Source organism: Lontra canadensis, unplaced genomic scaffold (genome assembly GCF_010015895.1).
Source record: "Lontra canadensis isolate GAN:19392208 unplaced genomic scaffold, GSC_riverotter_1.0 scaffold69, whole genome shotgun sequence".
Taxonomy (NCBI): domain Eukaryota; kingdom Metazoa; phylum Chordata; class Mammalia; order Carnivora; family Mustelidae; genus Lontra; species Lontra canadensis.
Window position 1 is genome coordinate 6,642,854 of NW_022631063.1, and position 12,492 is coordinate 6,655,345.

Sequence of the window (12,492 nt, forward strand, 5' to 3'; positions counted from 1 at the left end):
AATTCTTGTGATTCATTAAACATCCATTAAAATAACTCATCAAGGCTAATCTGTTCGGGTGGTAAGTGGTGCTTCTGCACATCCCCAGCGAATCACAGGGAGCTCAGCTCAGCCCTGCAGGCATCCATCTTCATCAGGAATCGTGCAGGAAGACATAACTGCAGGCTAAAGCCTCCTCATTGCATTGTTCAGCAAGATTCTTAGAAAGGAGAGTGTAACCCACAGATGGAGTGATTTTTTTTTTTTTTCCTGTTGGGAGCCACTCTTCGGCAGATGGTTCTGGCAGAACGGACCTATTTGAGCATGTTTTGCACGTGTGTGATGTGCCATCTAGTGGTTGAATGAGCCTAAATTAATGAAAAGGAAAAGGGTCCTTTGCTGGTCCCTTTCTGGCACCTTTGCAAACTGTCCACCACGTGATTTGAGCTGGAGCAGGAGGTGTGACACTGTAGGCTATCACTTGGAAAAGGGAAAAAAAATTCGGTTTTCTTAGAAGCCATGTGTTGAACCCAAATTGTTGTAGGGAGGGGAAGCACTGGTATTATAGTAATTATGCAAGCCACAGGTTGCAAATTGGTGGCATTTGGCCTGCAGAGTACTTTTCCCATTTTATTTTATTGAGGTGTAATTCACGTATATAGCATATTGCACAACTGCTCAGCGTATAGTTTGATACATTTATTTGTAAAGTTTATGTAGGTATAATCTGTGTCATTACCACACGGATCAAGACCTGGAATGTTTCCAGCATCCCAGAAGCTTCCCTCTGTCAGGGCTTAGAGATAGCCCCTCTTCACAACTCTGTCACCATAAATTCACAATAACATCATTAAAGTAGATAGTCCTACCCCTAACCTCCAAGAAAGGATAAAATCCTGTACTCCCCCGTTTCCACGATTTGCCCAAAAAGGAACAAGTTTCTCATCAAACATACTGAAGCAAATCAAAGACCCCATTTCCTGGGTTTGCTGCTTTTCAGAGTCTAGGTGGCATAATGAGGTCTCTCCCCCCAGTCTAAATTGTTTTTCTTACCAAGCTTCTCACTGAGAGATAGATCCACTCGGTGCGCTGATTGTATTTTCCCAAGTGTCTCTGCAAGCACCCAAGTCAATTTTCAAAGAAATCCCATTACTTGTGAGCAGTATCTCAGAGGTGCCACTGATTGTAATGGCAAAGCCTATGAATTCTGATGTAGCGTTTCAGAAATTAATGCGACTGCCGTGTCACCAGTGACTGCATGACACCTGTTCAACTTAAGTCAAGCAAATACTAAAGGTGAGAAGGTCTCTCAACCTGTAATCCAGCAAAGGCTAATTTCTTTTTATTTTTGGGGGGGGTTAAAAATAGCTTTATTTAGCATACCAAAAACACAGAAACATAAGAAAAAACTTACCTAGTATAAACATAAAAATAGTTAAATACCATAATTTAATGTAAACCAGGTGTTTAAAAATGTGAATTATAGTAAAATACATGCTATTTACACAGAACCAAGTTATTGTATCAGATCATCAATCTTGAAGTCCTCATTAACAATGAATCAAACACAGCATTTGTATTTGTACTGGTCAATAAAAAAAAAAGAAATCCTTTAATTCACTTTAAACAGATATAATTCCAAGCAGAAAGCTAGAAAGTGCCAGTTCTAGGATTCCAGACACAGCCACTGCATGTGGAGGCCTGGAAATCATTCCACTGGAAGACCATTAAGCCCATTCTCTCATTTAAATGCAAACTGGTTGATATAATTTAGTTACTGCTTAATAAAGATACTAAATATATCTGCAAAAATAAACCTTTGTTAAAATGACCAAAGGTGAATGTAATATCAATCATGTAAGAAAGGCAAAAGCATAAAAAATATATATTATTCCAGACAAGCCTCTTTAATTATAACAAATGTTAAGAAACTCTATTTATAAAACCAGATGGGATAGCAAAAGGGTTTCGAAAAATGTAAAACCTAGGTCAAAATCAAACAAAATGAATCTAAGAGAATATTTCTTGAAGAAAGTGGTATTTTTGTTTATCTTGTCATTATCCGATGAATGCTGCCATGAGATCTGTGGCTGGTGTCAGTTACCACTACAGAGTGGTGTGTTTTCTTTGACCGACAGGTGAAAAAACTGTAGCTGTTGATTAGGTTAAGCATTTGGCTTTTGCTTCAAGAACCAACATCCATTCTTATATTGCAATGCAGGTATTTCTAAGAGGCAGCATTAAAACCAATATCAGGACTTTAAAATGTAAAATAAAGTTGCAAGAATATATACATAGTAATAGAATATCCTCCCTTTTCTAATCCTATAATTCTAACTTTTGATCTCCAGACCTCTTTATACTCTTTTAAAATTTATTAGATACCTGGATGTCAAAGAGCTTTTGTTTATATAATTTATATCCATCAATATTTGCCATATTAGGAAATAAAACTGAAAAATATTAAGTATTCAAAAATTAAAGTTTATTACATGCTAACATAAATAACATTTTTAAGAAAATAGCTGTATTTCCTAAAACAGAAAAAAAAATTTGTGGGAAATGGCACTGTTTTACATTTTCAACTGCTTTTTGAGACATGGAGTGAAAAGACAACTAATGCAAAGGCTAATTTCTAATGAATAGCATAATGCAATCATTGTTGCTATTTCTACAGGACCTCTTTCTGTTCAAATGAAACTAGATTCCTTCTGAATGTCCAAACATACAGTATGTCAGGAAGCAGAGCTAGTTCTGAAATAAAATTGGTTTATTCCAGACCTGTCTTGTACATGCCTATTTAATTGATTACGAAACAAACACACAATCAACCAATACGTCTCGTGAGCATGTTACTTCTGGGTGTTTTGCAAGGTGCTGGAGATAGAAAAGCATAAGACAGATGGGGCCTCCCTCACTGCCTTGGAGTTCGACCTTGTTTAGATCTGCTGGCCTCCGACTTGCAAACTGACATTTAGAAAGATGGCTATTTCTTGGGATAATAAACAAGGATAAAATACAGGCTTATCCTAATGTGCTCCTCCTTTCAAATAACTTGTATTTTTTTCTAATTATTTGTGATGTATTTGGAAAAAATGAAGACTGTAAAGAAGAAAATACAAAATTCCCTAATGCACCCAAAAAAGCCTATAATGGCATTGTTTAATTCCTCTCAGGGCATTATAATTTTCCATTTTTTCTGTGTGTGGGTGCATGTAGTTACAATTGCAGTTGGCTTTGAACAACATGGATTGGAACTGTACTGGTCTGCTTATACATGGATTTTTTTTCAATAAATATAGTACAGTACTATAAATGAATTTTTCTTATGATTTTCTTAATACTTTTTTTCTCTAGCTAACTTTACTGAAAGAAGACAGTATATAATATATATAACATACAAAATATGTGTTGACTGTTATAGGTAAGGTTTCTGGTCAACAGCAAGCTATTAGTAGTTAAATTTTTGGCGAGTCGAAAGTTACACGTGGATTTTTGACTACACAGAGGGTTGGTGCCCCTAACCTGTGTTGTTCAAGGGTCAATAACATTTATTTTATGAAGTTGAGGTGATATTATGTATTTTGTTCTATCATAAGAAACTCTTGAAACATGTTTAATATTTGAATGAGTTCATAATTTCTGGAATAAGAATGAAAAATAATTACTTAACCATTCCCTACTATTGGGAATTTTGATTGTTTGTTGTTTCTAAAACAGTTACAGAGGTTTAATGTTTACGTATTTGAAATGAAGTCTTTGACTTTCTACCACACGCAAGGCCAGAACTTTCCAGATAGTGTTAAATAATACTGGTGATGCTAGCTGGCTGTGGTTTGTTCCTGATTATAAAGGCAGTAACTGTGGTGTTGTTAAATATGAAGGCAATGGCTGACTTGAGTTGGGTAAAAATCATATTAAGGAAATCCTTTGAGTTCTAGTTTTTAAACATCAACAATGGGGAATTGAACATTACCAGCTGTCTTTCAGTGCTATTGCAATAATTAGGTTTGTCCCAGTTTGGCCTATGGGTGTAATACATTATATTAACAGTTTTCCTAATATTGTCCCTGTCCACCAGCATGAATTCTACTATACTGAAGACTAATATACTTGCAATGAATTGTCAAATTTAATTCCATAGTATTGATTTTGAGATTTTAACATCCATGTTTATTGTACATTGTTCTTGAGAGACAACTAGTGTGACAGGATCTAGATATACTCTGTGCATTTCGTTCTGGTCTGTAAATGTGGGTTGCTGAAATTAGGGACGGGGAGCCTGTTTGTGTCTATTATTCACTCTCCCTTTTTCTTTACTTCTTACCCCAGCTGCACATTGAGGGTTTTTTCCCTTTAGTGAATCGACAAAGTACTCCTCTTAACCTCTCTCAAAACATGCATCGCACTCTTTCTTATATTAAAATTTTCTGTCTGTTTTCTGTTCTTGCAAAAGTGGTCTTTGTCTTACGAGTTTGCCATCCCTACCCCTGACCCACTAAGTGTGGTCCACCTAAGCTGTCTTATAGGGCAGACAGTGGAAATAGATGAGTTTTGGCAACATCCTTAGTGTCCAGACAGAGCCCTCCAGTACGCAAAGGAGGAAAGCAAAGAAGTCAGAGTGATCGCAAAATCCGGAGCCTACCGTGCTTCTCTCTAGCAGCAGTATGAGTCCAGGAGGCATGAATCAGCTTCTAAAGGCGTAGGAGAGGGCAGAGCAGGGACAAGAGTGGAGCCAGGTGACTGCCCCAGGTGGCTGCCCATTCTGCTCTTGATAGTAGGTTACCAAGAGAACTAATTATTTCGAATACTTATGCCCACCTCATGTACACACCATTTGTTATCTTCAAGTAATTAAAAAAAAAAATCAATCCAGGTGCCTGGGTGGCTCAGTTGGTTAAGTGTCTGCCTCCGCCTCAGGTCATGATCTCTGGGTCCTGAGACTGAGCCCTGCATCAGTCTCCCTGCTCAGCCCAAGTCTGCTTCTCCCTTTTTCTCTGCCCATCCCCCTGCTTGAGCACTCTCTTTCAAGTAAATAAATAAAAATAAAATCTTTTCTTTTTTAAAGATTTTATTTATTGGGATGCCTCGGTGGCTCAGTTGGTTAAGCGACTGCCTTTGGCTCAGGTAGTGATTCCAGGGTCCTGGGACTGAGTCCCGCATCAGGCTCCTTGCTCAGTGGGGAGCCTGCTTCTCCCTCTGCCTGCTGCCCCCTCTGCTTGTGCTTGCACGAGCTCACTCTCTCTGACAGATAAATAAATAAATAATAAAAATCTTTAATCTATGAGAGAGAGCACACAAGAAGGCAGAACGGCAGGCAGAAGGAGTGGGAGAAGCACGTTGCCTGCTGAGCAGGGAGCCCGATGTGGGGGCTCGATGCCAGGACCCTGGGATCGTGCCATGAGCCAAAGGCAGACGCTTAACTGACTGAGCCAACCGGTGCCCCCAAAGTAAAATCTTTTAAAAAAATCATTCCAATACTCATCTCAAGCATCATCTCAAAATGATATCTTTCAACTGTCAATTCTTTCCCAGAGGAAGGCTTATAAAATTAAGTACATTATAGGGTCTCCCCAACTGGACTGTAAACCACTTGAGGACAGGGATTGGGTCTTAAGTGCATTCTGACCACTGCTGTGCTACGCATAGTTTAGACTTATTAATGAGTGTCTCTGGAATTAATTAACCTTTTTTTTCCCCCTTGCACTGTAATGTTATCGAATGGTATTCCTCACGCTTACTTAAAGACCAAAAGCAACTTTGAAAACAAAACAGACCTTTTAATAAGTAGTAAGAGAGAGCGTCACAACCAAAAAAATGGGACGGAAATTAACGGAGGAAACGACAGCAGGCGAAGGAAGAGCAGAAGCACGTGGCTCAAGCTAGAGCTTAAATGGGTGTTATGACACCAGGGACATCATTCCAGCGATGACTCTTCTAAGTACCTGGTCCAACTTCAGACCATCCTTGCAGGGTGGGTCTAGTTAGTGGGTATTGCTGGCCTTGTGCTTCTGGACAGCAACTGACGCTCCTTGGAAGGCAGACTGAAAAGCTGTGTTCCATGATTCCTTTCTCTTTTTCCTTAGGGTGTTAAATACCACATTATTTGAAAGCTGGGAGATCGTTGGACCTTACCCTTCCTGGTGGGTTTTTAATCTACTGCTGTTGCTAATACAAGGCTTGAACTGCTTCTGGTCTTACTTAATCGTAAAAATAGCTTGCAAAGCTATTTCAAAAGGCAAGGTAAGATGAAACTTACTGTTTCTGATACATCCCAGAAAATTATGTTTTTTGCTTGTTCTTAATCAACAAGAACATTATCATTTTGAACTTTATGAAATCTTATATTTTTTCTTCATAATTTAGCATAACCTCCTGGAAACACAAATCAAAATTTCGTTTTACTTCTACTTAGTTAATTTTTTTAAGTTTTTAGCATTGGTTTGCTGATGATTCCCACTGATCTGCATTTATAATTTTAGACTAAATGGTATGTTATTTGTTGTGTTCTTTCTTTCCCTCTGTCTCCCATGGTCCTTCTCTGATTAAACTTGTGCTGAACAGAAATTTAATAACTTCTTGCCTTTTATGATGCAGTATGCCCATTTATGATTTTTCCAATAAAACTTAGTTAAATCTCTCTCTTTAAATAAGGACTCGTGAGGCTGATTCAAATAACGTTTCTTGGGAGCAGTGACTTTTCCAGAATGTTCTCTGTGACATTTTCTTACTTTCATTGTTTATTCTCTTCCTTCTGCCACCCTGGAAGGCTGGGAAGTGGAACCCTTTACATGTAAGTTCCTCATACCTCTCTCTCTCCCCCCTTGTTCTGGGTGCCACTTTAGCCTGTTGGAGGGCACTCAGAAAAAATGCTTTTGTTTCCACGTGTCTCGTTCTAGCTAATAAGTTGGCACTGACCCGCAGCTTTCACTGAACTGTGGTTCCCACCAGGTGCAAGGGATACTAGAAACAGCTCAGTGAGTAGTGCCCTTTTGCAAGAGCTTGCATTCTGCTAAACTTTGCACCATCCAACAGAAGGAGAGGAATTTTTTTCATCAGTGTGTAACATGTTTGCTAAAAAAAAAAAAAAAAAAATAGACAGAAATAGACAAAAGTGAAGTAGAAGAAACAACACTAAGTTGGGGAGAGGATCACCATGGACCAGAATGGAGGCCTGAGCGTCAGCTCTTGCCCCAGTCTGCCCTGACCACCTTGTCCTCGGTGAGGTGAACAGAGCTGGCCCCTTCCATGGGACTTGGGACATCTAGTACTGTGCAGCCAATTCTCAGTATCAGCTCTTATATAAATCCAAAATATTTTGATCAATTAAATGTTCAGAGATGAAAGTTCATTTTTTCCTCTGTGACCTCTTATTCTTTAAAATGAGCACTTGTAAGCACCGGATGTTCTACACAAACAATGAATCTTGGAACACTGTATCAAGAATTAATGGTGTATTGTATGGCGACTAACATAACACAATAAAAAAAAATGAGCACCTGTATTTCTGTTAAACACTCCTTTTCCTCCTCTGGATACAAATTACATCAACATGCACAGTGTTGTCCTCATGGTAACAGTAACCAAGGACAGGTGGATCCGATTACTTGTATCCTTACTGCATTGCTCTTTCCAGCAGACACAGTCTTACCAAGAGACGATTATTAATCTCATTTTAGATGCCAGGCTGCAGAATATCTGCCCTTGCTGTTCACCTAGGACAGTTAGATTCATCTTGGCCATGGTTAAGAATTCTGTTTTTCTATGAGTTACTTTGAGACCTTCTAAATTATTCCTTTCCTTGAAAGTGACATAAGCATCTTTTTTTTTCCCCAAATACAATTAAAAATCATCTAACAAGCATGCAGATGTAAATTGATCACTCTCTGAAACTGGAGTTTTCTTTCCTATTACCAGCTTAATTTATGATTAATGGATGTCTCAGTGTCGTGGGGCTTTACTCTCATGCTGTCTTTGTGACCCATGTTTGTTAAGTTCAAGTACCCTAAACAATTCAGTCCTTTTGGTCTTTCAGTATCTAAATAGTCTTGGAGACGGTCCGTGTGCATTCAGTCTCATCGGAGGAGCATTGGAATGCAGTCCATTTGTACCGTTTCTATTTGGTTGTTTCTGGTGAGAAAGGAGCAGCAGTTCTGAGCTCTCACACGGCCTCTTCCCCACCCACCTGACAGAGATTACGTTGTCCTGAAGCCACAGTGGTTTCTCCAGTGGGCAGCATGGGGGGGCACAGGGAGGATGTGATGTGAAAAAGCCCCCAGTTCATTCGGATACACCTCCCAGGAGACTGCCAGCGCACTTCTTAGAGAAAGACAGGCAGCTAGATTTGGGGAAGCTTTGTTGAAGCCAGGCCGCCAGATCCCTTCTGCCACCCGACTCGAAAAACAAGTGAACAGGGCTCGGTTATTCAGAGGCCCTCAGGCATGTTGGGTAAAAATGCTTACCATAATTTAGACGGATGGAGTAGGAGGTTCAAACTATTTTAATTTTAAAAGCAGTTGAGTGTTTTCTTAATCTCTCCCTAAATTACTTCCTTGCTAGACTGTGACTTTGTCCTTTATGGTAGCCCATATGCTGGTGCCTGAGCTTGCCATCCTCATTACATAATGAGACTGGGTAGAGGATTGAAGAACTCTGGAATGATGGAAGCCCAGTTGTGATGACCTGGTCAATAGATTTTCTTTGGGAAATATTTTAAACTAGACCTCACCTAGCAGGTTCCCAAAATGCCTCCTGCTGCCATGAGTTGTTACATAGTATATAAAACAAAATTTCTACTTAATTTTAGCAGACAGAAGAGAAAAACAAATTAAGTCATAAAATAATATATTACAAAGCCAAATAAGAATGATGCTTTAAATTATCTGAGCTAGTGTATCCCACCATTAGTGCAGCGAATCCTTTACAGGATTCTCGTGGGGAATGTGACGTGTGAGAGTAAATTGATCCATTTGTACCAAATTCCTATAGTACCATTCCAATTTTATAATATGTTACTTTACCAGTAAGAGTGGATTTCAGGATCTAGTACATTCTCATTGTGCAAAGATACCTTAATGCCTAGGCCCCCCTGTAATGCCTAAACCCACCTACATTCCATTCCTCAATAACGGACTTCCTCACTCAAATTGCGTATCTCCCCTGCAGGAGAACTAACTATTATGGCAATGTTCCTATCCTCTTAGATTTTTAACGTTTGCATCTGTTTCCCTTCATGGATGATTGCGTGTACTCTTCTGACCATGCCATACCTTGATGATTCCTTAGGAGCTGGTTACACTCACCTTCTTGTATTCCACAGGTGTCCAAGGACGACCGAAGTGATATCGAGTCCAGCTCAGATGAGGAAGACTCCGAACCTCCAGGGAAGAACCCTCACACAGCGACCACCACCAATGGGACCAGCGGTACCAACGGGTACCTCCTGACTGGGTCTTGCTCCGTGGATGATTAGTTCCTCAAAACTACAAGTCCCGAACAAAGTGAACTGTTTGTTCCTGGAAGTATTTAATAAGTTGCAAATGCAGTTCCTTTCATTATATCTCAGCACCAGAAAAAAAAAAATTAGGATTATCAAAGCATTTTGAATAGTGCACTGCCATATGTCCTGTCTGTGAATGAAGAAGAATTACCATTCTCTCTACGTAGGCATGCTGTATGTAATTGACACAAGGGAACAGTATTTGCATTTGTACTGTCTTAGAATATTATTTATATTTCTTTTTTGTTTGTAAATCTGTGGACAAAAGAGGGTTTCCTCACCCTTTTTACTCTCTGGGTTCATGACAGTGAGGGAGATGCTCCATGTGCTTCTACCCCTTTCTATTGCTGTAACTCAGTTTGATAGGAGTCTCAGCTTACCTTGTCACTTAGAGCACGCAAAACCCAGTGCAAGATTCTCGTACTGCTCCGAATAGGTTTGCTTTCTTTGTGTTACTGTGCCGGTTTTGAAATTGCCTATATAGCCTACAGTGACCATTTTCCCTGTGTAAAGTTTAAGCAGGATGAGCTAGGCTTTTTAATTGCCACTCTTCATGGTCGATTCGCACAGCTCAAATTAAAGACTATGGTTTTTTGAGAACTTTAAAAAATTGTTTTGTATTAAATTGCTATGGAATAGACATCGTTTCTTGTGCACATGGCCAGATATCCCCAGTGAGTACGGTAGCCAGCTGGAGATGAACTTTGTAGGTTACAGAGGTTTGTGTGTTTGTGTATTTTTGTTGTTGTTGTTTTTATTCCCTCTTATGAGGTCAGTGCTCTGGCTCTGAAGGAAGACCTTTGCTTAAGGTCATAGTTAGAGACAATGAAATTGCTCTTACTACTGGGAATTTGTCATGCTCTGAGAATAACAGAAAGAGAAAGCTGATTTCAACCAGATTTCAGCACTACCCCTATAATTGCCACAATCTCCTGTCATGTCATAAAAAAAAAAAAAAGAAGCTAAGTATATTTTGGCGCAGCAAAGGAGACTTTGAACAGCTGGCAAAGGTCAGCCATAGCCCAAAGCGCTTTCTTGCAGCCAGCATTCGAGGAAGTGTGCTATCTAGTATTTGATCTTGGTGTCTGGATTTTTCTGAGCAAAATAAAGCCAATGGGAGAAGGACAATTTTACTGTTTGTCTTTTCTCCTTAAATATGACCCAGACTGACTCTCCTGTTGCTAGAAACTGAGCAGTGTTGCACCTGAAGCCCTCTGGTTTGTTTCTTTGAAGACTTGTTCGGTTTCCAGGAGTTTTTATTCAAATGGAGCTATTTCCAAAAAAAATAATTAAAATTCTACTGGACTATGGCAATATCAGCAATGAGAAAGACTGCTGAAAATAAGTTGCTATAGTCTCCTGACACAGCAGTGTTATTTATGTATAAATAAGAAAACCATTCACATAAACCAAAGATTTTATCTCTTCCCTTCCAACTTTTAGTAAGGGGGAACAAAAAGGTATTACAAACACTTATTTCATAAACAAAACAAGAGTCTAACACCATAATGTAGTAAGTAGCATAAATGTGTGAGTTAGGGGATAGTAAAGACCGCAGCATCAGAAATACTAAGGAGTGCATGTCCTGCTTACAGCCATTCACATTCGATTCAAACTTTTGAAAAAATTGAAATAAATCTTTGTGCCCACAATTTGTAACCTTAATAGTTAAGATAATGCCCCCAAACAGAAAAAACCTCACACCGTAATATTAAATCTTTCCCTACCTATATATGAAATAGTCTGTTTCTGATAAGGCCCATAATGATAATTGAAGAGCCTTAGACATATGTCTGCTTGTTTATTGAGAAAACGATGCAACTAATTCTTCTCGTAAAACCTTGTTATTTTATTTCACAAAACAGGGTTATGTTTAGGAGTGTAATTTGTGGATGGTTTGAGACCAGTCATAAAACATCAAAATTTCTTGTTAGTCATCTGAACATCTGCTAAAATACAGATATATAAAATGAAACAGCATATTACAGCTGAAAAATGTTGAGACGGTGCAAGTTTCCTTTCTTATCAACTAAACTATGGGGAAGAGAAGTGAATTGTACCTTGCTGTAGTGTCTGGGACAAGTCTTCAAAAGGGAGAAATAAACCAGAGAACCACCATGTGTTCAAATTCGGGTCATCTAATACTCTACCACAGAAGAATAATTTCAAAAGATTGGCTCGCAAATTAGTGGTTTGGGGGAGTTGCATGGAAAGACGTAAACCGAGTCTGTCCTTAGCAAAGGCAAATCTAAGCAATTTTTTATTTTTCCCAAAATTCCTTTGGAAGGAGCTTCAGTGACCAGTGACATTCACTTAACACAGTCCCCTATGTATCTATAGATTTTTATTTCATTTTGCATTCTAGGGCAAAGAGTTCTTTTTGATTAATCCAAGTGGTGTTTGTAGACCGGTGAAGATGCAAAATAATATATTTCTGTCTACTCCTCCCCCTTATCATGGTGGCATGATAAGACTGAGAGAGAAAAATATGTGAGATATCTTATCTTCTATTGTGCCAGGCCATAGCTTTGGAAGTGCGTTTTGTATATGCAGCTGTAGGTTACTGACAGTGTTGTTTCCCATTAATTACCTTAGCCCGTGTTGATAGCTCCTTCCTCCTGGTCATATTCAAACCCTTCCAGGATACCAACGGGTGTGTAGGAAGGAGTCTAGAAAAAGTAATATTTTATTCTCTAATGCTGTATAGCTTTTCTAGATCTCTTAGTGGAGAAAAAAAGTAGAAAACAAGTAGAATTTGGCTGTGGGTCAATAAATGATATGACAGTGTGTGATCTATGTATGTACATTTATGTTTCTCCAGAAACATAAAACCAAAAGAGCACTGACTCATCCTTATCCATATTCTTTTCATAAAAACTATCCACTGTATATACGAGAAACTTCCCACCTCCCTCTCAACTTCCTGTTCATGCCACTCACCCAGATGAAAGTTGGTAGGATCGTTTCTCTTGCCTCAGGCTAAGATCACAGAGGGCCTAAGGTCAGCATGTAAG

The 12,492-nt window shown here is 39.0% G+C and overlaps 1 protein-coding gene across 2 annotated transcripts in view; it reads left to right on the forward strand.

Moving 5' to 3' along the window:
* The window catches only part of CERS6 (ceramide synthase 6), a 308,524-nt gene extending 298,071 nt beyond the window's left edge, over positions 1-10,453 (forward strand). The window contains exons 9-11 of one of the 2 annotated variants that reach the window (XM_032880376.1): positions 6,066-6,222; positions 6,749-6,772; positions 9,299-10,453. In XM_032880376.1, the coding sequence (XP_032736267.1) occupies positions 6,066-6,222; positions 6,749-6,772; positions 9,299-9,451 (334 nt within the window). In that variant the 3' untranslated portion in view covers positions 9,452-10,453. The remainder of the gene's footprint in view (positions 1-6,065; positions 6,223-6,748; positions 6,773-9,298) is intronic. The other variant, XM_032880377.1, reaches the window with a different exon arrangement.
* The last annotated feature ends 2,039 nt before the right edge of the window (positions 10,454-12,492 follow it).